Source organism: Peromyscus leucopus, chromosome 19, assembly GCF_004664715.2.
Source record: "Peromyscus leucopus breed LL Stock chromosome 19, UCI_PerLeu_2.1, whole genome shotgun sequence".
Lineage (NCBI taxonomy): Eukaryota > Metazoa > Chordata > Mammalia > Rodentia > Cricetidae > Peromyscus > Peromyscus leucopus.
The window spans coordinates 27119345-27145729 of NC_051079.1; the positions used below are offsets into that span (position 1 = coordinate 27119345).

Sequence of the window (26385 nt, forward strand, 5' to 3'; positions counted from 1 at the left end):
GGGAAGTAGAGGTGGGAAGTGAGGCAGGCTTGGGGTAGGTACATTTGGCTTTTTCTGTTTTCTTTTTAGACAGGCCTCATATTTTATGTAGCCCAGGCTTGTCACAACTCTTGGTTTCCTGCTTCAGCTTCTCAAGTGCTGGGACCACAGGGGAAAAAAAAAAAGTATATATGTGTGTGTGTGTGTGTGTGTGTGTGTGTGTGTATATATGTGTGTGTGTGTGTGTGTGTATATATATATATATATATATTATATGTATATATATATATGCAACCCCATGTGTACTCGGAATATGATTCCCCCCACCCCACCCCCCCCCCCCGAGACAGGGTTTCTCTGTGTAGCTTTGTGCCTTTCCTGGAACTCGCTTTGGAGACCAGGCTGGCCTCGAACTCACAGAGATCCGCCTGCTTCTACCTCCCGAGTGCTAGGATTAAAGGTGTGCGCCACCACTGCCTGGTGGAATATGATTCTTATGTAACCTTTTCTTTTTGTCTCATTATTTCCATAAAATAACTTCCTGGGAATATAATACCTTTAAAAAGGGATCGCATACTTTAAGACTTTGGAAATAAGCACAATGCCAGATAGCCTTCCAGAAAGGCTACTCTGGTTTTTAGGTTTGCCTCTTTTGATTTTGTTTTATGCGTGTGTTAATATCTGACGTTTTTATTCAGTTGCAGAATGAAGAGGAGCCCGGGGAACCCCAGCAGACTGCAGGTGATGCTCCTCCACCATACAGCAGCATTTCCGCAGAGAGTGCAGGTGGGTACTGAGGCCAGAGCCAACCCTTACACATAGACTTGTCCAGGAGATGCTGTTTGTGCTTGTCTCTCCTCAGCTTTCCCTAAGTTGTCTTTGGCTTGAGTTTTCACTTGTAACCCAAGGTGAATGCTCAAGTTGTTACCTGACTTCAAAAACCAGAATAACCCCCCCCCTTTTTTTTTTTCCCCCAGCTGGTAAAGAAGGACTTTCAGGTTGGGGATTTAGCTCAGTGGTAGAGCGCTTGCCTAGCAAGCGCAAGGCCCTGGGTTTGATCCTCAGCTCCAAAAACAAACAAACAAAAAACTAAAAACCAGAAAAGGAAAACAGGGTTGGGGATTTAGCTCAGTGGCCCTGGGTTCGGTCCTCAGCTCCGGAAAAACAAAGAGGGCTTTCATTAGTGTTGAGGAAATAGACACACACTGTAAGGCACATAGAGAGGGTGACCCTCTGCACAGCAGAAAGCAGACTCTAGAAGCCAAAGTGCCCAAACCCACTTAAAGGGCTCAGTTTCATTACAGCTGACTCAGAAAGGAAGGGGAAACTGAGGAACAGGCTTGATGTAGTGTCACATGCCTGCAGCCTCAGCAGTGGAGAAGTGCTTAGCAAGTTGGAGGGCAGCCTGGACTGCATGAGACCTTGTCTCCAAAACCAAACAAACAAAGACACAAGGAGAAAGGAATGAAGGGTTGAGGAACTTAGCGATTGCTTCGCTTTCATAGTTTCTTCGTTATAGAAGATCCTCCTCCTGTGTAGGAGAGAAGAAACAATGTCTAGAGGACTTTTGATAACTAGAGTTTCTAATAATCATTTCTTTATAGTTCTTAAAAGTTCACCAGTTTTGTTATTAAGTTAGATTTATACATTTTATTTTATGTCATAGTGTTTTGCTTGCATGGAGGCCATAGGATTACTGGAACCGGAGCTACAGATGGTTGTGAACCACCATGTGGGTGCTGGGAATCGAACCCAGGTCCTCTGCAAGAGCAACAGGTGCTCTTAGCCACTGAGCCATTCATTTCTACAGCCTCAGTTCACTGGTTTGATAGAGCTACTTCCATATTCTATAAAACAGGATTGTGGCAGAGTGGCGAATAGAGAGCCATGTGCCACTCTGAACCCCAGCCTCCATTTTATCATAGGAAAATTGAAGACATTCATCCGTGTAAAGCCTTGACAGACTTAGCATCCTTTTATTATGGCACTTTGGGAAGCCGTTGACAGTTGATGTGAGATTGATTCCTTTGGTATTCTGGGACTCTGAAGCCACCATTTTAATTGTGTGGAACGCCAAGAGATGGGAGTGTAGTTCATTGGTAGAGAACTTGCCTGGCATGTGTGAAGCCCTGGGTTTGTTCCCCGGTCCTGTAGGCAATACAGGTTTTTTTTTTTTTTTTTTTTTTTTTTTTTTTTTTTTTTGGTTTTTCGAGACAGGGTTTCTCTGTGTAGCTTTGTGCCTTTCCTGGAACTCACTTGGTAGCCCAGGCTGGCCTGGAACTCACAGAGATCCGCCTGGCTCTGCCTCCCGAGTGCTGGGATTAAAGGCGTGCGCCACCACCGCCCGGCGGCAATACAGTTTTTTAAAGATTAGAACACCAAAATTTGGAAAAGAAATCACACAATTCATGGCTTTCCTACTTATTGAGATTTTGTTTGTTGTTGGTATATGCAGGTACACATATGGCTTATATTATATCCAGAAACATTGCTGTTCATGCACTTGATTAGCCTTTGGATTCTTTTGGATTTTCTGTGTATGCAGTATCATCTGTGATTGCCAGTTACCATTAAATGTTGCTTTCTGGTTCTTTTTTTTTTTTTTCTCCATATTCTTTTGTATTGCACCAACTAAGATTTCTGAGAGATTTGGCTAGAGGTAGTGATGGTAGACATTTTCATCTTGTTCTCTAATCTTCCTTCCTTCCTTCCTTCCTCCCTCCCTCCCTCCCTCTCTCCCTCCCTCTCTCTCTCTCTCTCTCTCTTTTTCTTTCTTTCTTTCTTTCTTTTTTAAGATTTATTTATTATGTATACAGTGTTCTGCCTACATGCCAGAAGAGGGTGTCAGATCTCATTACAGATGGTTGAGAGCCACCATGTGGTTACTGGGAATTGAACTCTGTTCTGCAAGAACAGCCATTTCTCCAGCCCCTAATACTTATTTATTTGTTTGTTTTAACTTTTTTTATAGTTTATATATTCATGTTTTTGTATATGTATGCAATGTTTGTGTGGGTGCCAGCAGAAGCCAGAAGAGGGCATGGGATCCCTGGAGCTGGAGTTATAGGGGGTTGTGAACTTTACAAGGGGGTTCTGGGAACTACACTCAGAACTGCTGAGCTGTCTCTCCAGCCCTTTGTTCTCTAATCTTGAGGAAGAAAGCTTTCCATAATTTACCGATGAGCATGTTTTCTTGGGGTGTTTGTTTGTTTGCATTACTGGGGACACGAGGCAGGTGCTTTGCCACTGCGGTGTTTTAGCCCAAGTCACACTAGTGAGTGTTTTCTAGACAGTCGTGACCAAATTAAAGACGTTTTTGTATTTTCCTTTTTTTAAAATGGGTATTGAATTTTCATACCTTTGTTTTGAGAAAGTATCTCCATAGACCAGGTTGTCCTTAAATACTTTGTATTGGAAGAGTGACCTTGAACTCCTGGTTTTACCAGAAAAGTGTTAGTATTATAGGCTGGGCATGAAGGCTCATGCTGAGACTGGAGACAGTTTGAGTACAGACTGAGTACATAATCTTTTAAAGATTATTGATGTATTTTATGTATATGAGTGCTGTATTTGCATGTATGCCTGCATGACAGAAGAAGGCATCAGGCAGAAAAGGGCATCAGATCCCATCATAGGTGGTTATGAGCTGCCATGTCGTTGCTGGGAATTGAACTCAGTGCTCTTAACCACTGAGCCATCTCTCCAGTCCCCCAGACTGAGTTTTATATGGCTAGACCCTATTACAGAAGAGGAGGAGGGCAAGGAGAAGAAAGAGGGAAATTATTATTCTCTTTTTGTTTTCTGTTAATGAGGAGCATTGATGATTGACAATTTCAGTAATGGATTATAGTAAAAATGTTAAAGTTAGCTGGTATAGTAGTTCACACTTCTAGTATTAGTAGTTCACACTTCTAATTGACCCTGGAGGTCAAGACAGGGCAGTGGTAGTTTCAGGCCAGCCGGGGCTACACAGCAACATAGTTTTTTTAAAATAGATTTACTTATTATGTATACAGTGTTCTGCCTGCATGTTTGCCTGCATACCGGAAGAGGGCACCAGATCTCATTATATATAGTTGTGAGCCACTATGTGTTTGCTGGGAGTTGAACTCAGGACCTCTGGAAGAGCAGTCAGTGCTCTTAACCTCTGAGCCATCTCTCCATCCTGCAACAAAATAGTTTATGGAGAAGTTAATTTATAACTAGAGAATAAAAGTAAGACAAATGTTAGATGAACTGTAGAATTTTCTTTTTTCAAAATTTAAAAAATGCTTAGAAGTTTTCTGTTATGCTACTTCTTTTGTAATAGAAGCCAGTGAGCATGAAATACAGTGTTCAAAAGAGGAAAAGAGTCAGGCGGCAGGGCGTGTGCCTTTAATCTCACTGCTTGGGAAGCAGAGCCAGGCGGATCTCTCTGAGTTGGAGGCCAGCCTGGTCTACAAATCAAGATCCAGGACAGGCACCAAAAACTACACAGAGAAACCATGTCTCGAAAAACCAAAAAAAAAAAAAAAAGCGCGGGGGGGGGGGGGGGGATGAAAGATTTCCTAGAGAATTATTTTTATAACCAAATTAGTTACCTCAGCTCATCAGAAAACAGTATGAAGTAAAAACATGAGTCCAACCAAGTACAGGAACACATGAGTATTAAGCCTTTTCTTTTTTTTCTTCTCCCCTCCCCCATTAATGAGGCATTTAATGTTCCTTATGTTCTCTTCTGTTAAGCATTTTAACATTAACATTGTTAAATTGTGTTGACAAAATACACACATTGGGAGTACATCATCTATTGTTGGACTTGTATTCAGGAGGCAGTCACATGAGGATCATGAGTTCATATGTATCCCTGAATGACTGATATTCAAGTCAGGATGAATAACAACAACAAAAATCTCAAGAGAATATGTGAAAACATGAAAAACAAAACCAGGAACAACAACCCACCACCCTTTCACAGACACCCTTACTTGAAAAGCATGATCACACACTGCCTGATATTTAAATAAACAATGGACCACTTAGATGATGCAGATCCAGTTCTGTACATCACAGCAGAAAAATACCTATCACTAAGTAAAAACACAATAGAAGATGAACAAAAGCCACGGAAGGAATATAAAGACAACAAAATAAACTTCACTAAATAAATTTGCCACTCATATAGCACATTTGAGTATCTACCCGAAATGTTTCGAAATAGAAACCACAATGCATTGATCTCCACCATCAGTGTTGAGTGAACATGGTAATTTACTTACTTCAAGGATATTATGAAAAATCAATGAAATGTGATTTTTTTTCCTCAAAGCTGAAGATAACTCTGATGTATAAAGTCTTTATCAAACTGGTAACATGAATAGGGTTTTTCTCTTCTATGAGTTTGTTCCTATTCCATAAATTCAAAATGATACAAATAGGTTTCAAAACATTTGCAGCACTAGAGACATTTGGTCAGTTAAGAAATCTTCATTCCCAACACCACAGTCTGATTTTTGACAAATTCCTGTAATTCCTGCTACAAAATCTAAGTGTCTAACATTCTCAGCAACCAGAATGCACAGTCACACACTACCACAAACACTCAGTGACATCAAATAATTACAAGTAAAACAACTCTTTAAACGAACAATTTTACATGAAGGTTTTTCTCTTGTAGGTGTTAATTCCTGTTAAAGGTGTTCAAGCATTGACAGGCTTGCAGTTTTTCTTCATCATGAATTGCTTTATGTAACAGAAAGCTAGCATGTAGGCTTGAAGTCAGAAAAATTAAACCTTCTAAGTAGGTGGTATCATTTGAAAAAAACATGAGTCCAAGTACAGGAACACATGAGTATTAAGCCTTTTCCTTTTTCTTAAGGTTGATTTTTCACCTTTTTTTTTTTTTTTTTTGTTTTTCGAGACAGGGTTTCTCTGTGTAGTTTTGCGCCTTTCCTGGAACTCACTTGGTAGCCCAGGCTGGCCTCGAACTCACAGAGATCCGCCTGGCTCTGCCTCCCGAGTGCTGGGATTAAAGGCGTGCGCCACCACCGCCCGGCCTTCACCTTTTTTTTAATAAGAGGAAATCACAGTATAGATCTTAGTGCACATGTGAAGGCTTTTTTTTTAATCCTTTGACAGGAGATCTTGCTGTGTTTCCTAGGCTGGGCTCAAGCTTGTGACCCTATAACATCATCTCCTAAGTATCTGAGATCACAGGCACGTGCCACCATGCCTGGCTCATGTAAAGTGTTAGCCTAAGTGGTTTTCATGACTATTTAAATTACCAGGTCTGATGGGCACTTATAAGTCTGGGACAGGAAGATTCTAAGTTCAAGGGCAGCCTGGGCAAAATAAAAAGTAGAAAGGATTGGAGATGCAGCTCGATGATAGAGTGCTTGCACACAAGGCCCTGGATTTGATCCCCAGTAGCACAGAATAAATGTCTATTAGATTCAGAGTGGTCCAAACAATTGGAAAGAAGGATATACAATGAGTTTTTAATTAATTAATTATTTTTTTTTGTTTTTCCCGAGACAGGGTTTCTCTGTGTAGCTTTGCGCCTTTCCCGGAACTCACTTGGTCGCCCAGGCTGGCCTCGAACTCACAGAGATCTGCCTAATTTATTTATTTTTATGTATGAATGTATGTGTGTATTTTAAGGCAGGGTCTCACGACATAGCCTTAGCTGGATTGAACTTGCTATGTAGAACGGGTTGACCTTGAACTCACAGATATCCACCTACCTTTGCCTCCTGAGTGCTAGGACTAAAGGTGTGGTGAATCAGGTTTTTAAATATACACTTAAAAATCATCCCGAGTGTCACATTTATTTATAAATGTCTTTTGCTTCAGATGGATTTTGTTACTTCTTTTTTTTCCTGCAGCATATTTTGACTACAAAGACGAATCTGGGTTTCCAAAGCCCCCATCTTACAACGTGGCTACAACACTGCCCAGTTATGATGAGGCTGAGAGAACCAAGACTGAAGCCACGATCCCATTGGTTCCTGGAAGAGTAAGCAGTTTGTTTTGTTGGTTTGTTTGCTTGCTTTTGTTTTTGTTTTATCTATGTTGTTTTGGGGCTACTTAGTTGGAATTAAGTTACTTTCATTATCCAGTGTTGAGTTGTCTTGGTTACAGCTGATTTTAAGCATGGAAAGACACTACATAGGGCGTGGAGTATCTGAGGGAAGGGAATCTACATACACTACGCTCTTTTGTCCGTTAACTTTATTCCTCGGTGACAAAACTCTATCTATACAGCTTCAGCTCCATCCTCACATTCAGCTCCTCTCTGTGCCCAGTTTTCCTGTCCTCATAGTTTTAGTAAGCTCCTGTGCTTTTGACCTCATCTTCGTCCTCTGTTCCTTCGTCCTCCATCTAGCCTTCCTGGCTCCTTACCCCTGGCCCTGATAAACTCTACAAGAGATCTGCCTTACTTACCCTCTACAGAATCTCTGTCTTCCTCTCCTCTCTCTGGCCAGGCCGTTCTTTTTCAGTCTCTGGAATTCTGCCCTCGTCCCTGCTGCACCTGGTTATGCAGAAAGCCCTATTGTTCTCAGTCAGTTGCTCTGGAATGCTACTAGGCTTGAAGGCAGGGGATGGTATGAGCTTCTTTTGCACAAGAAACAAAGCTATGTATCTGCCGCTTGCTAGTCTTCTAGGCCTTGTTAAGGGTGTTAGCTATCTAGTGGATCAGCATCTGAGAAGCTTAGCTGTTTGCCAATATAGTCTGTGAGTATTTGGGCACGCAAGAATTTCATAGCAGAAGGAAGACAGCTGAAATACTAAGGCTGTATAACATCAAATATTCCGTGATAAATGGCTTCCCATTTGATGGACCTTTGGCCGGTCAAAGTATAGCTTTAATACACAGCTGAATCTCTATAATAAATTCTTGCGGCCCACAAGACTCCTGGGGTGGAAGGAGAGGACTTAGAAAATACACTGACTTTGCCTTGATTTACACACTTAATATTTTGGTATTAGCTCATAGCTATAAGGGATGCCTGTGGAGAGAAGAAATACAAATGACATAATTGAATTAAACTCATAAGAGACCTAGCATCATCTTAGGTAAACCTTGTGCCTCCAATATCCCAGATCATGCCATTTGTAAGTTCAGATCTCATCTAGCTTACTGGAGATGGGAGTGGGTTGCAGTTTTAGCAGAGATTTTTAGATTGATGCAGATTGGAATAGGAGTGTAGCTCATTTGGTAGAGTGCTTGCCTCTGGGTTCAGTCTGCAGCACAGCATACACCAAATGTGATGATGGCACATACTTGTAATCCTGCCACTCAGGATGAGGAAGCAGGAGGATCAAAAGTTCAAGGTCATCCTCAGCTGCACACTGAGTTCATAACCAGCCTGGGATTACATGAGATGCTGGAAGAAAGGAATCAAAAATAAGCAAACATTCAGCAAAGTGGCAGCAGCAGCTATAGCCTTCTAGTGTGCTAGCTCTTGTGCAGCCTTGGATCCCCTAGCTCTACTTAAAAGTAAGCAAGAAAGCTGGGAGTGATGGTACATGCCTTTAATCCCAACACTTAGGAGGCAGAAACAGGTAATCTTTGAGTTTGAGGCCAGTGTGGTCTACAAAGTGAGTTTCAGGACAGCCAGGGCTACATGGAAAAACCCTGTCTTGGAAAATAAAAAATAAAAAAAAAAAAGAAAGTAGGCAAGTAAAGACCACATGAAAATCCTTTATTGGGTCTAACATTGCAGCACTGAGGAGGCAACAAAGAGAGTGAGTCTCCTAGCCAAGTTAGCAAGCAGACCCAATAGTGATTGAAGGGGTGTTTGCACCAATTACAGCAGATCTTTCATGCAAGGGGAGGGTTCTGTTTATGCCGGTCATGTATCTTGAGGCCACCAGAAGAAGAAGTGCTCCCTCTCTGGAGTAGCCCTTTTAATAATACTTAACTTGGGGCTGGAGAGATGGCCCAGCAATTAAGAGCACTGGCTGTTCTTCAAGAGGTCCTGAGTTCGATACCCAGCAACCACATGGTAGCTCATAACCATCTATAATGGGATCTGATGCCCTCTTTTGGCATGCAAGCATAAATGCAGACATACATGCAGACAGAACACTCATGCCTCAAAAAATAAATTAAAAAAAAAAAAAAGGAGTTCTTAATTCCTGCCCAGTGTTCCAGTGAGAGGTGGGTCTCCTTTATGTATTTCATGTACTCGGTCCATGTACTATACTCTGCAGACCTGTTGGACTAGACCAGTGTAGAAATTAGCTCTGATTAATAACAGAACACTTAAAATTCTTTAGACAGCTGTACATTCTTAGGAAATTCTTAAAGGTAGATATGTAGAGGTACTTTTTAAGGTATAAAATAGAGATATTTTGCAGTGGGTAAGGAGATTTTTTTGCATCAGTACATGGAGCTTAACATCCAGCTTAGTTGTAAAAGGCTTCCAAATACTTGTATCTATACTATACAAGAGCTGTGGACATCAAGAACTGTGTCTTTTTACTAGATGATCCAGGTTGGCCTTGAACTCACAGAGATCTGCCTGTCTCTGCCTCCTGAGTGCTGAGATTAAAGGTGTGACATATCCATTTTTTTCAAATTACTTAATACATAGTCTATATCATTTGAAAAGGTAGGCCACATACGTTGGCCAAGAACATGTTCCTTCTAGGCTGTGATAACTGTCTTTTCAGATTAGGATGGACAGATCCCATCTGTCAGTAGGGAGGCACTTGAGCTGCGAGTGTTACCTCTTCCGTGGTCTCTAGCTAGATTCCTGATATTATAGGCCCCTAACAGATGCTGGGTAGCTGGTACTCTAGAGTTTAAGTCACATGTGTAGAAAACTTTTTTCTTTTTGAGGTAGGGTCTTGCTATGTACTCCTTAGTGGGCTAGAACTTGCTATGTAGACCAGGCTAGCTTGGAAGTTAGAGATCTACCCGCCTCTGCCTCCTGAGCGCTGGGTTTAAAGGTGTGTGCCACCATGCCCAGCTGAGGGATTTTCTTGAAAGGATTTGGTACGGGGCTAGAAATGTAGCTTATGGTAGAGTTCCTGCTTAGCATTTGTGAGATCCTAGGTTCGGTTCCCCCACAAATAATAACTAATAATAAGAATAGTAACTTGGACTATAAATAATAAATAGTTTGGAAAGCTGGAGTTACTAAGATGCTGAACCTTTAAAGTTCTGAATTCAACCACAGTAATAAATGCACTCCCAGATACTTGTATTCGCTCCTTGTATTTTCCTGATGTCATTCCTTTGTCTAGAAATAATTCATCGTGACTTTGTCTTATGCTTTTTCCTTCATTTAGGATGAAGATTTTGTGGGTCGGGATGATTTTGATGATACTGACCAGCTGAGGATAGGAAACGATGGGATTTTTATGTTAACTTTTTTCAGTAAGTATATACACAGCAGTCACTTCCTACAAACACAAGTGCTCTGAATTCATCAATGGAAAGTATGATTAAAGGGATTAAGATGCTTCTTTTTTTTTTGTTTGTTTGTTTGTTTGTGACAGGGTTTCTCTGTGTAGCTTTGCGACTTTCCTGGAACTCGCTTTGTAGACCAGGCTGGCCTTGAACTCACAGAGATCCTCCTGCCTCTGTCTCCTGAGTGCTGGGATTAAAGGTGTGCGCCACCACTGCCCAGCAAGATGCTTCATTTTTAACACATGCCACGTCTCGTCTTCCAGGCCCACCAGGCCCATCGCTGTTACTGCTGCTTAGACCCAGGCGGCAGAGTAGGAATGCAAAAACTTTGTCTGATGGATTTTGTTCTGTAAATTTCAATTTTTCTGACAGATCAAAGTCAATCTGACTTTCTTCTCTTAACATTGTTTTATATTCATCTTTTTATGTGCGTCCCTTACCAGTGAGCACCTATTTTATTTACTCTATTAAAAACACAAAGCGCAGTGCAGAAGTGATGGCTGTGAGCTGTCAGAAGACACAGAGCAGAAGGATGAGTAACTTGAATCTCCTTTATCTGGAGGCTCCAGTTTACTTTCCAGTGTTTAGTTTACTTACTAACCCATGTGGTAGCAAAGACAGGAGCAGGTTGGTGGGCACGGACAGCAGCACACAGGATGCAACCTGAGATTCACAAAGTCCTTCCTTGCTTTGGAGGGAGATTGAAGAAGGGTCACTTGTGGGGAGGCAGAGATGCTTTGTCAAGGACGGCTGTCTTATATCCTTGGGAAAGCCATGTCAGCAGAGGCTGCTGCAGAGAACACTCCTGTCCCTTGGCTAACATGTCTTCTGCTTCCACTCTTACAGTGGCATTCCTCTTCAACTGGATTGGGTTTTTCTTGTCTTTTTGCCTGACCACCTCGGCTGCAGGAAGGTATGGGGCCATCTCAGGATTTGGTCTCTCTCTAATTAAGTGGATCCTTATTGTCAGGGTAAGTTGCATAGCAAAGAACATAGATCATAGAGAGAGAGGCAGTAATTAGAAGGATTTTGAATATTGGATTTTCCATTTTCATTTTTTGTTATCTCGATATCTAAAGTGATAATCTGGTTTGTCTTTGTTCTGATTCCATGATAAAGTGAGCTAAAATCAGTTGCATACAATTCCTGTCTCCTTGTTCCATGTTCAGATCTAGGAGATGATCTGTATTACAGGTGGTTTTGATGTGTATGAAGTGCTGATGTGTGTGGACACCTGGAGTTTATGTGATACAGAGGGTATCAGCTCTTTGCTGACTCAGAAAAGGCAGGCATTCTTTTTGTTAATTCTTGTGAAATTTTAATTTCACAACATTGTCTACCCTTCCTTAATTTTTCCTTCTAGGACTGATTATGCAGAAGTGTCCACTGCTCCATTAGGGAATTTCTTTTGATAAAATTATAGCAATGTGTGTTTTCTGTGATATGTGAGTTCCCAGTTGATGTTGCATAAAATAGTTTAAATTGTAGAACATATAGACACTTTTAAAAAATAGCTCTAATTTGTTCAAAGCCACACAACTGTATAGAAATGGTTTCAAAGATGGAGCCTAGGTCCACAAGATGCTTGGCCTAGGATTCTAGAAATTCTTCAGTAGCCCAGGATGTGCTTATGCTCAGTCTCTTGGAACTCAGGGCTCTAGCCACCTCCAGTGTTCTCTGAATACTCGTTGATGATATGCCTGATGATCCTGATGGAGCTGCTGTGCATGTCAGGATCTGCTACAAAGTATACTTGAAAAACCTGGGTGTTGAATCAGATTCACCAGTGGGTTCAATACATTTTTAAAGTATACTTTGCTGCCATGCATGGGGACACACCTTTAATCCCAGCAGAGATGGGTAGATCTCTATGGGTTCTAAGCCTGCCAGGACCAGACAGGGAGATCCTGTCTACAAACAGCAAACAAACAAAACAGTGAGTTTTCAGATGAGTTGTTGCTGTTGTCAGCCTGGCAGAGGAAACCAGGATATTTTACACTGGTTTACTGTGGCTGGGAGATGGTTCAGTGGGTATGAGCACTTGCTCTCAAGCATGAGGACCCTGGCTTTGAGTTCCCACTCACATCAAAGGTGGGCATAGCTACATGTGTCTATAACCCCCAAGCATTGGCGAATGGAGTTAGGCAGATCCCAGAGCTCACTGCCCAGTCAAAAGGCAAGCTTCTGAATCAGTGACTTTGTCTTGAGGAAATGAAGAGTGATAGAGGAAGACACCTAAAGACACACACACACTCTCTGGATTCTGTGTGTGTCCATGCACACTGGTGCATGTTTGCACCATGCATGCACACCACACATAAACAACACATATAACTAATGGATGTTAATTGACCCTTGCAGATTTTCAAAGCAAGTCTAAAGAACTCATTGGCGATTTTAGGAATCTAAAATCCTTTGAAATTAGGTAATTGTGGGTGTTTTCCCCCCTGGATAGTTCATTTATATTCATCTAAAAACACGAACTTTAGGAAGAACAAAGAAACAGTCAAAACCAATGGACTTTAAGACCCAAGTCCAAGAGAAGTTGTCATTTCTTTTGTAGATTTTAATTGTTGTTTTATTAAGAAATAACACATTAGGAGCTGGGGAGATGGCTCAGTGGGAAAGTGCTTACCCACAAAAGCATGATGTTCTGATTTTGGATTCCTAAAACCTAAGTAAAAGCCAGATACAGTAGTATATGCTTTGCATTACCAGCACTCCTGTGGGGAGATGAGAGACAAAGAGGAATCCCTGGAAGGGAGCAGGCCAGCTAGTGTCTCTATGTAGCATGGGGAGACCCTGTTTTTAACAAGGTGGAAAGCTAGGACCAGCACCTGAGGTTCTTCTCTGCCCACGCATGTGTGCACACACACACACAGAATAGAAAGTATGCATGCACAGAGCCTCCTGTGTCTCTGCTGCTCAGCTTCTGAATTTTTCAGAAACAATTGATAAGGTTTGTTTTTGTTTGTTTCAAGACAGTGTGATGGTAATGCCCTTCTGTATGCTATGAATATGTGTTACTCTGATTGGTTAATAAATAAAGCTGTTTGGCTAGTGGTGAGGCAAAATAAGGTTAGGCTGGACATTCTAACTAGAGGAAGGGGAAGGAAAAAGACAGAGCAGAGGAGACACTGCTAGCCACCGCCAGGAGAAGCAAGATGTAAAGGTACTGGTAAGCCACAAGCCATGCGGCAAGGTAGATTTAAGAGTAGATTTATAGAAATGGGTTAAGAGTAGATTTATAGAAATGGGTTAATTTAAGATATAAAAGCTAGCTAGCAAGAAGCTTGCCATGGCCATAGTTCGAAAATAATAAGCCTCTCTCTGTATGTTTACTTGGGTCTGAGCAGCTGCAGGACCGGGAGGTTCACAGAAAAAAATCCAGCTACAACAGTGTCTCATTATTTAGCTTTGGCTGGACTGGGATTTGCTGTGTAGACCAGACTGACTTTGACCTCACAGAGATCCGTCTGCTTCTACCTTCTGAGTGCTGGGATCAAAGGCCACCATGCCTGGCCCCAGTTCATGAGTTTTAAATAGCATACCATACAGAACAGAATAAATTCTCAAGCCACCCTGTTCAAAAATTACCTTGCTTGGGAGCCATCCTGGTTATCAGACCATCTTGGTATCACAGTGCTTGTGGTTGATAATCCTTATTTTAAATGGTGATGGTCCCAAATTGCCGACATAGTGATGCTAGTAGTTTTGATATGCCAAAGAGAAGCTACATGCTTTTAGTGAAAAGTGAAAGTTTTCATATAATAATGAAAGAAAAAAATTTATATTGAGGTTTCTAAGATCTTTATGGCAGCAAGCAAGATTTTTTTTTTTTTTTTGATGAACCATGTTTATATAACTTATCACAGTATATTGTTAGTTACTTCAGTGGCCCTTATCATTAATCTCTTATTGTACTCAGGTCATAATCAAACTTTATCAAAGGTCCATATGTATGGAAAGACCATATGCATAGGCTTTGGAACTGTCTGCCATTTAAAGCATTCATGAGGGTCTTGGAACTATCTCCTGTAGCTGGAGGCTCTTCTGCGTCCCACCCGGTCCTGCAGCTGCTTATAAAATAATCACGCAGAGGCTTGTATTAATTATAAATATTTGGCCTGTTGCTCAGGCTTATTACTAACTAGCTCTTACAACTTAAATTAGCCATTTCTATTAATCTATATTTTGTCATGTGGCCATGGCATTACCAGTCTGCTGGCATCTTGCTGCAGGATGGTATCTGCTTGACTCCGCCCTTCTTTCTCCCAGTATTCAGTTTGGCTTTCCCACGTAGCTATATTCTGCCTTGCTGTAGGCCAAAGCAGCTTTATTCATCAACCAATAAAAGCAACACATAATCGAAGCATACAGAAGGATATCCCGTATCAGTCTCCCATAGACAAAGAGGGAATATGACATTTTAATTCTCAGACTTTGGACAAGGGGCCTCCAAAGAGAAGTAACATTAGTACAAATCTATTAAAACACAAAATTTTTAACTGGCCAAAAAAAAGTAGACTATTAAATAGACTGAATTTATAATATTAGGTATCTTTGGAATCTAAATGAAAACCAAGGTCAAAATAAGTTAGCAAGTCAGAAAAAATAGAGGAAGTTTTCATTCCTCACAAAAACAGGTCTTGCCGTAGAGGTTCATTAGATCAGCAGTCAGCATTGGCAGGGAGAGCTGGAATCTCAGTTGTTGCTGTAGTTCTTGCTCCCTTCAGGGTTAAAGGCTGGCGGTTCAGGTATCACTCTAAAACACGGCAGTACTTCACAGAAGAGCGTGAACTGCACATGCATTTAATATATTTAATTAATATATTAAATACTCTGCCGAATCGTACAGCGTGGTATCACAGTATGCTAGTGCACTGGCTGTTTACCCCATGATCTCAAGGCTGACAGAGAGCTGCAGCTGCCTACTACCCAGCATCCTGAGAGACTTTGTTTCATCCTGTCTATCACAAGGCTAGGGGAAGACTCAAATGCAAAAGATGGTTTTTACTGAGTGCATATTGCTCTTTGTTCTGTCATAAAATTAGTTACTATTGTTAGGGACCATCTGTATTCTTTTTCTCTCTTAAGAGACCTTTGGTTCTTACTTGCCAAAAGAATACCCTGTGCCAGTTCCTCGAAAAGGTATAGGATTACCATGTAGTACATGATACAAAGTTCAGAATTCAAGGCTAAGAACAATTTGGACCTCCCTGGCCAAGGAGACAGTGACGCCAACCAAATAATCAGCTCTAGTCCTGAGCATATATAGTGAAACTAGACGCATGCTTAGGAGGAAAGTGCCTTGTGGAACATTGCCAGGATTACAGGCGTGCACCACCATGCCAGAGACTTGAAAGGTTTTCTAACAATGAAGAGTTGAATGTGGTGGCACAAGTGGGCTATCCCAGTGCTTAAGAGGCTGAAGGGAAGGAGTGTGACTGAACCCGCCTGAGCTATATACCAAACTCGTCCTCAGCACAAGCAAAACCCGTCTTTGGTATACTTGCAAAATAGGAGTTCGTAAGAGAACTTGATAGGTTTCTTCCGTTTGAACAAGTCTATTTGCATGTGTTGAAACAATTTCAAATTAGATGTAAATAGACCTTATTTCCAGCACCCACATGGTAGCTCACAACTTTTGTAACTCTAGTTCCAGGGGATCTGATGCTCTCTTCCAAATTCTTCAGGCACCAAGCTTGATGCATGTGATGCACATACAACAATACAGGCAAAATATGCACATTAAATAAATAAATTTAATAAATATATACATGTGACAGTTGTGTGGTTTGGGTTTGATTTGGTTTGGTTTGGTTTTTCAAGACAGTTTCTCTGTGTAGCTTTGGTTCCTGTCCTAGGTCTTGCTCTGTAGACCAGGCTGGCCTCGAACTCACAGAGATCTGCCTGGCTCTGCCTCCTGAGTGCTGGGATTAAAGGCATGCACCACCACCGCTCGGCTGACAGTTGGATTTTGTGTGCCCCAAAATTAGTAAATGAAATTGCTCTGTTAGCCTGTGATAAAGTCTTTGCCTTTTTTTCTTCTTCTTCCAGTTTTCCACCTATTTCCCTGGATACTTTGATGGCCAGTACTGGCTCTGGTGGGTGTTCTTGGTTTTAGGTAAGTGCTTTTAACAAAAGAAAATGAAGTTTAAAAAAAAAAAATCTTAAATTAGAAAAAAAAAATGTCTTGAGCAGGGCCGTGGTGGCATATGCCTTTAATACCAGCACTTGGGAGGTCAAAGCTACACAGAGAAACCCTATCTCGAAAAAACAAAACAACAACAAAACAAAAATGTCTTAAATTAGACAGCCAAGATTACTTCAGTAAAGCCTCATCTTACTGTATTGTATTTACCATCAATTTAAAATGCCGTTTTTAGATGTTTCTTCCTTAAAGCTTAGGTAGTCTCCACCTGTAGAGTGGCATGCATGTTAAAACAAGTCTGTGAAATGCTTTTCCAGCTTATTGTGATCAATGGGGCAGACTAATGACAATACAGTGTGGTTTTTTCTACTTATGAGTTGTTTTCACAGAAGGTTTGCCAACTTAACCCCAAGTTAATACAAGTGTATTGTAACCAATTGAATTAATTCATATCCATTTGTGAGCCATCTTTAGTTAGACCTGTCGGTAGACCACAGAAAATGTATAGTAACATTATAACTTCTGAAATTATGGGGTTTCCAGAATTCTGTAGTTCACCATTGATAAAAAGACTTACTTTATAGCGAAAGGAAGTTTTAAAACTATATGTATACACACACAGAAAGTGGGGTGGTGAGGTGCAGGCCTTTAATCCCAGCACTCAGGAGGCAGAGGCAGGTGGAGCTCTGTGAGTTTGAGATCAGCCTGGGCTACCAAGTGAGTTCCAGGAAAGCCAGGGCTACCAAAGAAACCCTGTTTTCTTGGTTTTCTCAAAAACCAAGAAACAAAACAAAAAAATTAGAAAGAAAGGAAACTATACGCACACATACTCATACACACACACACACACACACACACACACACACACACACACACTTACATACATTTACATATGTGTGTGTGCATGCACATATGAAGGCAGTCTGGCTGTTAGTCTCCAAATTATAATTACTACTTTGCTTGTTTATTTTAAATTATTTTCTTCCTAAATCATTAAAGCAAAGAAATTAGTATTGGGGTGAATCTTTTTTCATGTAGCCTTGTTATCTATAAAGAAATATATGTGATACAATAACAGAAACCACCCTCATTACTGTTGTGTCTGCAGAGCAATAGCCACCCAGGACCTTTTAAAAATGATGGGGCTGGAGAGATGGCTCAGTGGTTAAGAGTTATTAGTGTTTTTGCAGAGTTTGATTCATCATCACAAGATTTCTCTGTGTAGCCCTAGCTGTCCTGGAACTCACTTTATAGACCAGGCTGACCTCGAATTCAGAGATCCTCCTGCCTCTGCCTCCCAAATGTTGGGATTAAAGGCTTGTGCAGCTACACCTGGCCTTCTTTGTGGGCTTTTTTTTTAGAGTCCCAATGTAAGTCAGGCTGTTCTTGAACTTGCTATGTAGCTGAGGATGACTAAACTACTGATCTTCCTGCCTATACCTCTCAAGTACTGAATTATATGAATGCACCACCATGCCTGGTATTCAGATTCATAATTTGACTGTCTTTTTGGAGACAAGGTCTTGCTGTGTTCCCTATGGCTGGCCTAGCACTCACCTTGTAGATCAGAATGTCCTTGAACTTGCTTTGCCTCTGCCTCCCATGTGTCCACCACCATGTCTAGTTCCTGCATTACACACCTTGAATCCTCTTTTAAAGCTGTAGGTGTACTGTTGCTCATGACTCTGGCTGCTCAGCCTAACACCTAAGCCCAGCAGGAACTTGAGTTGAGACCTGCCTTTCTTAGCCAACAGATCCTTGCATTTGATCCTGCAGCTTACTTAGAAAACTCAAGTCATCCATGGTGCCCTTCCATTGTCTACTCCTGCTCCCTGGAATCTAATGACTCCAGAAAGGGAAAGGGTGAATTTGCTCCTCCTTCGAGTTCCACAAGTTTAGTACAGTGAGTGGCAAGAGAGTAGCTCAGAAGGGGTCAGTTCCTGGCTTATTTATTCTCTCAGATGGACCCTGAAAGGCTAGAGAGGATGCTGAGCTCAGCGGCCTAGGACCTCTGGATCAAAGGAGCGACCGGACACATTTTCAGATGGGTTGTTTGCAATATAATTTAAAGGATTGATCTCTGTATTAGTGTTTCATGGAAGACAGGTTGATATTTTACTATTGATTATTCTTACTATCTTTTATTAATGTATTATAAGCAGAAAAGGGGACTTTGGAGGGGCATTGGTGGCACAGGCCTTTAATCCCAGCCCTCGGAAGGCAGAGGCAGGTGGATCTCTGTGAGTTTGAGACCAGCCCAGTCTACAGACTTCTAGGACAGCTAGGAGGACTGTTAAACAGAGAACCCTGTGTTGAAAAACAAAACAAAAACAACAACAACAAAATTAGATTTTGTTGTACAAGTCAGTAAATACATTAAAACCCAGTGTATTGTATTCAGTGAACTTTATAGCATGCAATTGTATCTCAATAAAAAAGTATTAAAATCTTGTTCAACAGATGTCTTGTTCATAGTTCTCTGAAGAAAGGTCAAGAATGTGTTTTCTTTGGAGGGCACATCATCACCTGAGGGGTGAACGTGTAAAAGTCTGGTGCTGTCAAACCACCTTTGAGAGTCGAAAACTGGAGTTTACATAAGTGGATGCTGACACCTAGTGGACAGTATTATGTACTGTTGCAGAAAAAGAAATAACAGAGAAGATTAGAATTATGCTTGAGAAAAGTAAAGTTGTTATGTGTTCCTGTAATCCCAGAACACTCCAGAGATGGAGGCAGGAAAATTAGGAGTTCAAGACCAGTCTTGCTCACATAGCAAGTTGGAGACTAGCCTGTGTACTGAGAACATATTTCATAAAACTAAACAACAAAACCCATCTGTAATCTCTCCTTTTGGAGTTAATTGTGTGGATGCTGTTTGGGAACTAGGCAGGGAGATTCTGTAGGCTTCCCAGTGAGACCTCCACATGTAAATGTTTGGTCCCGTTGTATATTCCTTTTGAGACCAATTAGATCCTTTGCAAAAGAGATTATGCACTTGAGATTATGTCTTCCCATTGAAAAGTAGATAATTTGATAGGAAAACCCCTTGGCGATGACCATGTTAATAGGCTTCAGCAGGAAAATGACACGTTCCTGTTGCAGGGGGATGGTTCTGGGGAAGGAGTTAATGTAGAAATTAGAAGTTCACTCTTGACTTTTCTTTTTTCAATTAGGCTTTCTCCTGTTTCTCAGAGGATTTATCAATTATGCAAAAGTTCGGAAGATGCCAGAAACGTTCTCAAATCTCCCGAGGACCAGAGTTCTCTTTATTTATTAAAGGTATTAGAGGGATGGGAGGTGTTTGTAGTTCCATTGTGATCATGTGATACATTGCAGGATTCCAGTCAGTTTGCAGTGAGACTCGGCGGTGGGGTACTATAAATGGTAAGGAGGGCATAAAAAGTCCTTGCCTTTCCCTTCTTGATTGGAGGGCTGGCCTCTGCAGAGAGCTGTGGAGGAGGGAAAGGAGAGAGGAAACGTTTTGGTAACATAAAGGCAAGGGGCACAGTAGCAGAGGGAACAAGTAGGGTAGTGATATCGTGACTGAGCCCATCAGGCCCCTCCTCTTCCCTAATCTCACAGAGCCCAGAACTCCCTGCACAGGATGCTGAGGGATGTTGGCAGGCACATTTGAAGCAGTCCTTTTGCTTGAGCTGCTGACAAGCCCACTAAGGCATCCGTCTCTTGAAATTAGTCCATGAGCTTTTTTTGCTGCCTGTTTCCAGGGTCGTACCCAGATTTTACCACTCTGATGGAGAGGAAGCTCAAATCCAAGGGAAGTGCAGAGCCCTGTCCTTTACCTGGAACAGACCTAAACCCTGCACTGTGTTTGATTCACATACAGTTTCCCCAATGGCTGACTCCCATCTTTGACCAGCAGCTACCTGAAGGGGAGATAGCTTGAGAAAGAAGATAGCAGAGGACCCTCTTGACAGGCAGGCAATGCCTTTGTGAGCTGGAGTCTTTGCCTCATGGGCTTTGGGGATTTATGTGTTGGATAGAATGAAGTCTTAAGCACCACCTGACAGAAGGCCCAGAAAAGGCCTTGTGATACCTGTGTGTAGCACTTGTCACAATCTTGAATGATAGGTAGAGTTCAACTTGTGGCTCATGTGGGAGAGAACTTCAGTCTCCTGAGCCATAGTGAAGAGCAGAAACAGACTTCAGCTCAGCTCAGACTTTCAGGATGGCTGTGGGCTCTCTTTGTAAACAGTGCTGAAGTCACCTAGTATCCCTCCAAAGCATCACTGCTAACCACAGCAACCTAATGGGATGGACTTACCTATCCTGGGGAATGGGGTGATAACTGAATTTCCCTGTGGACTGAGATCACCCCACTGTCTCTTCTTGTCTTCATTTCTCACTTTTCAAGAACATTTGACAGGCTTGGGGTTTGATTCCCCCTTGAAAAGGGAAGGGAGGAAAAGGAAAAACAGGGAAGGTTTGAGTATGCTCTGGGATTTCGTACTTTCTTCATCTTCTAATGCAGAACAAATAGTAATGAGGACAAGGGACTGCCTAACACTGCGTTTTCCTATGTTAGGGATTTTGATGGGATTGTGTTATTCTGCAGCTTTGATTTTAAAATTTTTGGGATATTTCCGAGTTGTCTAGATTGGAAAGTCATGAATCTGCTGGGCCATGATCTGCAGCACCGGTCTTTAGGACAGTGCTCTGGGAGCTGCTCAGGAACTGGTTTGAGCAGGGCTGCTGCAGTGTGCTTTAGAGGTAGTCCGAAAAAAGAAAAAAACAAAACAAAACAAAAACCTGCACACAGGTAAATGAGAGGCCCTGTCTGAGGGCACCAGACAGTGTCGGTGTACTGGTTGGTGTGACATCACTCAGATATGCCCAGAGAGTCTAGAGTGCCAGGTGAAGGAATGGGATTTGAAAGCAGTGCTTACAGTTTTGGTTGCTTCCCTACCAATTAGCTCTTGGAGAATCCTTGGAGGGAAATGGTAAGGTTCTGTAGGTATGAGTGATCCTTGTTTATTGAAAAGACTAAAATCTCTGTCCAGATCCACATGTAGAACACTTGCTTTCTTTAGTTGACAGACATTTTGGTTAGAAGTTATAGTAAAACCTCATTGTGTGAAGTTATTATGCCATTACTTCATTGCGTCTGACTTTTTTGGTGGTGATACCCTTCATTGAAAGCTAGCTGTGGGCTTACCTGTGCCAGAAAGACACAGGTAAGGGATTCCATAAGTAACTCCATGGCAGAAAGTAACACACCTTTCATTCTGAACTCAACTTGGTGCTTACAGAAGAGGGTGTTAGAAGAGAGACTTCTCTTACTGGCTGTGCTGGGAATCCAGCAGATCTCTGTGAATTTGGGGCCAGCCTAGTCTATGTAGAGAGACTCTGTCTAAAAACACAGAAAGAGTAGAGACTTCTTTAGGCTATCCAAGGTATAGGACAAACAAAAATACCTACAAAGTGATCCCAGTAGACTCATCTGTGGGGACTGGAGCAATGGCTCTGCAGTGAAGAGCACTTGCTCTTTCAGAGGACTGGGTTTTGGTTGCTGGCTGGCCTGGAACTCTTAGACCAGGCTGGCCTTAAACTCACTGAGATCCACCTGCCTCTGCCTCCTGAGTGCTGATATTAAAGGTGTGCGCCACCACCAACCAGCAGTTTTTTTATTTTTAAAGACTGGCTACACAGATAACTCAGACTGGCCTTGAACTCCTCCTTACTCAATTCGAGTGCCACTGCAGTGGTTACTTTACTGTGTCCAAACACCCAACAAGCAACTTGCAGAGGAAGGGGCGCACCGTGGCTCACACACGGTTTGAGGAGACAGTGGTGGGGAAGGTATGCGAGCATGACCTGCGCCAACTGGTCACACTGCACCCTGCATTTGAGAAGCGGGGATGCAAGAGTGCTGCTGTCCAGCTCGCTCTCCTTTCTTCTTCAGTCTGGGTCCTCCAGCAGGATTTTCAGTGACGGCTGAGTGTCAGGTTTCGACTTTGTGAACCCTGTTAAATTAGCTGTTTATAAAGCAGCATGAACTAAATGGCTAGGGAAGTTAGCTGTACCCCATTGTGTCCAGTACTTTGACTTAGTAGTCATTGACTATTGGTTCATCTGTTAATCAAAGCTGATCAAGGTGAAATGACCTGACTTCGTTAGGCCTCACTAGAACAGCCTCCGGGCTGTAGCAATAAGCTTTCCTTTCCTGCTCACTTTTCCAGTTCTGACAGTCCTCTGTGGTGTCGATAGTGAGCTGTAGTCTGTCATTTTGTCTTCTTGGTGTAAAAGACAGATGCACTCGGATCAGTCATATCAGTGGTCTACCAGACACAGCTGAATTTGGAGTTGTGGGAAATGTTGACAGTTGTAAAAGAATATGTTCATTTCCCCACTGCTGGATCTTCTTTGCATATTGGTGCCTTTTAAATTTATACAATTCGGGCTGGAGAGATGGCTCAGCGGTTGAGAGCACTGGCTGTTCTTGTAGAGGTCCTGAGTTCAATTCCCAGCAACCATCTGTAATGAGATCTGGCGCCCTCTTCTGGCCTTCAGGCATACATGCAGGCAGAACACTGTATACATAATAAATAAATAAATCTTTAAAAAAATTTTTAATACAATCTAAGGGGAGACAAAACAAAAGGAGCAGCAAGGTTCTGTGTGGTTTTTACCATAATCTGGAGAGATGGACAAAGGACACTAAAAGACTTCTAGATGGGCCTATCTGGTTGTCACCCAGTATTGGGTGCCAAAAAGTAATTCCTGATACTTGTTAAAGTAGCTGGTGTGCCTCGTTAGTGCTCCTTCCTTGGGCATTACGATGAGGAGTACTTGACATTTTTCCCCACACTGCTTCCACAAGAACTAAACCAGTATGTAGTACAGGACTGGGAACATGGCTCAGTGACACATCTCTGCTTAGCATTCAAGGCCCTGAGTTCAGTTCCCAGAGCAGGAGAGGAGGGCAAAGACACACATAGACACAGACATCACCTTAAGAATACACATTTCTATCCTATTACTTTTTAAAAGTTGGTTAGGAATTGCATATATTCTGAAAAACATGCTTCCCGAACATAATGGTTCTTGAAATTTTCTGCAGCATATTTGTGGGATAGGACAGGTGGTTTACGTTCACTTTTTAACTTTGCCACAGTTTATTGCCACAGTTTACATAGAGAGTAACATCACTAATATCCTCACGGGAGTTTTCCTGTGTGAGATCTGACAGAATTGTCAAGTGAATGGTAACAGCAGGTGTTTTAGGAAATGGTCCTGTTTTAGTCTCTCCTAAAGAGAGTAATTGTAGGATGAGGAATCACCACTTCTGTTTTGTGCTTGTGTTAGAACAGGAGAGAGAAGAGTGTTTTTAAGAGAACATATGGGGACTGGAGAGTTGGCTCAGTGGTTAAAGAGCACTCACTGCTCTTCCTGAGGACCAGGGTTCAATTCTCAGTGCCCACATTGTGGTCAAAACCATCTTTAACTCCAGTTCCAGAGGATACAGTACCTCTTCTGATCTCTGAGGCACTGCACACATGTGGTGCACAGATATACATGCAGACAAAACACCCACACACATAAAGTACATCTTGAGAGAGTGTCAGTTATTTGGAGAGTGTCAAATCTTTAGAGGGGGGTGTGGAGGGCCTAATGTTAAGAACTGAAAGTTGACTGTTTATTGGCTACTACGATGTCCATGTATGGTCATCTTCAAATTATGTTGAAATACAACATCTTGTCTTCTGTGACTACATCCTGCTCTTAGCCAGAATAACAGGCTAACTAGAGATTGACTATGCAGTGTCCCTCTCTGGCAGATGATTTCTGGCAAAGGCCTTCCTGCACTGATGAAGTCCTTCGAGAAGCGGAAGAGCACCTGCAGGAAGTGAATCACCATTGGAATGGAGGAACAGTCACCTGCTTTAAAAAAATAAAGTACTGTTGAAAAAGATCATTTCTCTCTATTTGTTCCTAGGTGTAAAATGTTCATAGTTAATGCAGAATTCTGTAATCATCGAATCATTAGTGGTTAATGTTTGAAAAAGCTCTTGCAATCAAGTCTGTGATGTATTATTAATAATGCCTTATATATTGTTTGTAGTCATTTTAAATAGCATGAGCCATGTCCCTGGAGTCAGTAGGGGGCAATCTTGCTTTTTTCCTTCTCCATCTCAAAGCAGATTTGAAATTACAGATTAGTGTAAGCTATGCATAAGGCTGGCTGTTTGAAAAGGGGTTTTCTCAAAAGTCAAAACTTTGGTTATGACTGCATTTCTGCATATAATCCATATTTCCTGTTCAAATTAATCTAGAAATATGTTTAATTGTACTGTGTGTGAACATCTGGAAGCAAAACCATAGTGCAAAGTTCATTGTAGTGTTAACAAAAAATGTTCTTAATTGGTAAATAAGCATTAATTTTTCATAGTCTATATTCAGAAATTACCTTTCCATTCTGTAGTTCTGTGTACAAAGGAATTCTAAAGGTGTTTGTCATTATATAAAATGGAAAGGGCAAAGACAGATTCAGATTAAATACTAAATGTTACTCTGAAAACTGTGGTTAGAATCCCAGAGGGTCAGGAACCAAGAATTAGTGTGGAACTTTTGAGAGGATCCCTAACATTCTGTACTCCTTGCTTTTACAACTGTTATAACTGTAGGATGATGTGCTTGCTGCCCAAGTGCTAGCTCACTTTGGTTGCTATATTAAACTGTAAATACAATAGAACATTAATAAATGTCTCTTGTGTAGCACCTTTTACTGTAATCAGTGTTTAATTTTGGAGTTTAAAGTTGTTGTGACTACATTTTCTAATCTTACACAGTAATACAGAATATATTCTAACAATTAAAACTTTGTGTCTTAGTTATGGTTTTACTGCTGTGAAAAAAACACCACGGCCAAGCCAGGTATGGTGGCGCACGCCTTTAATCCCAGCTCTCCGGAGGCAGAGGCAGGCAGAGGCAGGCGGAGCTCGTGAGTTCAAGGACAGCCTGGTCTACAGAGTGAGTTCCAAGATAGCCAGGGCTACACAGAGAAACCCTGTCTCAAAAAAGCACTGTGACCAAAAGCAACTTGGGGAGGAAAGGGTTTATTTCAGTTTATAGTTCCACAGCAGAGTCTATCACTGAGGGAAGTCAGGGTAGGAACTCAAGGCAGGGACCTGGAGGCGGGAACTGGAGAAGAGGCCATGGGGGAAGTGCTGCTTACGGGTTGGTTTCTCACAGCTTGCTATATTCTACCTCCCAGGACCACCTGCCCAGACATGGCACCACCTGCAGTGAGCTGGGCCCTCCCGCATCCATTATCAGTCACGGAAATGCACTACAGACTCGCATACAAGCCAGTCTGGTGTGTGTGTGTGGGGGTATCTTCTTCCTTGAGACTCCTTCCTAGCTCTAGCTTGTGTCAGGCTGACGGAAAACTAGCCAACACACTATGATTGCACGCACTTCTGCACACAGTTCTTAAGTACACTCACAACTGGAGTAGAAGTCTCCTCTTTCATATCTCACTCAGTACCTTCCTACAAATATGTGAACATTGCCCCTACAAAAGACAGTGGACCAAAGGAGGAAGACCGTGGAGAGCCTGCAGAAGCTGCCGTGGAATTCCCAGGAGGCTTCATTCTGGAGCCACAACCATAGTAAGCCTGCGTGGACCATTGGCTCTTTTCTCCATTCAACACAACCTGTGACGTAAGTCCTCCCTGAGACGAAAGGGCCTTCATTCCTGCACATCGTTATTCCTGTTGGCTTGTATTGAGTGTAGAGACTAGTGGTGGTTATATCAACCATTTGATTTCCCCACCCCTGTATTCTATATTTAGATGAAATGTGAAGAAAAATATTGCCACAAGGTTGTCAAACT

General features: G+C 41.9%; 1 protein-coding gene across 2 annotated transcripts; it reads left to right on the forward strand.

Moving 5' to 3' along the window:
* The first annotated feature begins 629 nt into the window (after positions 1-629).
* On the forward strand, positions 630-25281 carry Ndfip1 (Nedd4 family interacting protein 1). Of its 2 annotated transcripts, none has more exons than XM_028891573.2 (7): positions 630-765; positions 6843-6973; positions 10258-10345; positions 11225-11349; positions 16439-16505; positions 19706-19811; positions 24313-25281. In XM_028891573.2, exons 1-6 carry the CDS (start codon positions 645-647, stop codon positions 19807-19809), a joined length of 636 nt encoding a protein of 211 aa, XP_028747406.1. In that variant the 5' UTR covers positions 630-644; the 3' UTR covers positions 19810-19811; positions 24313-25281. The 2 variants fall into 2 exon arrangements, with proteins under 2 accessions (XP_028747406.1, XP_028747405.1); XM_028891572.2 differs by having other exon boundaries at positions 24329-25281.
* Positions 25282-26385: the final 1104 nt, after the last annotated feature.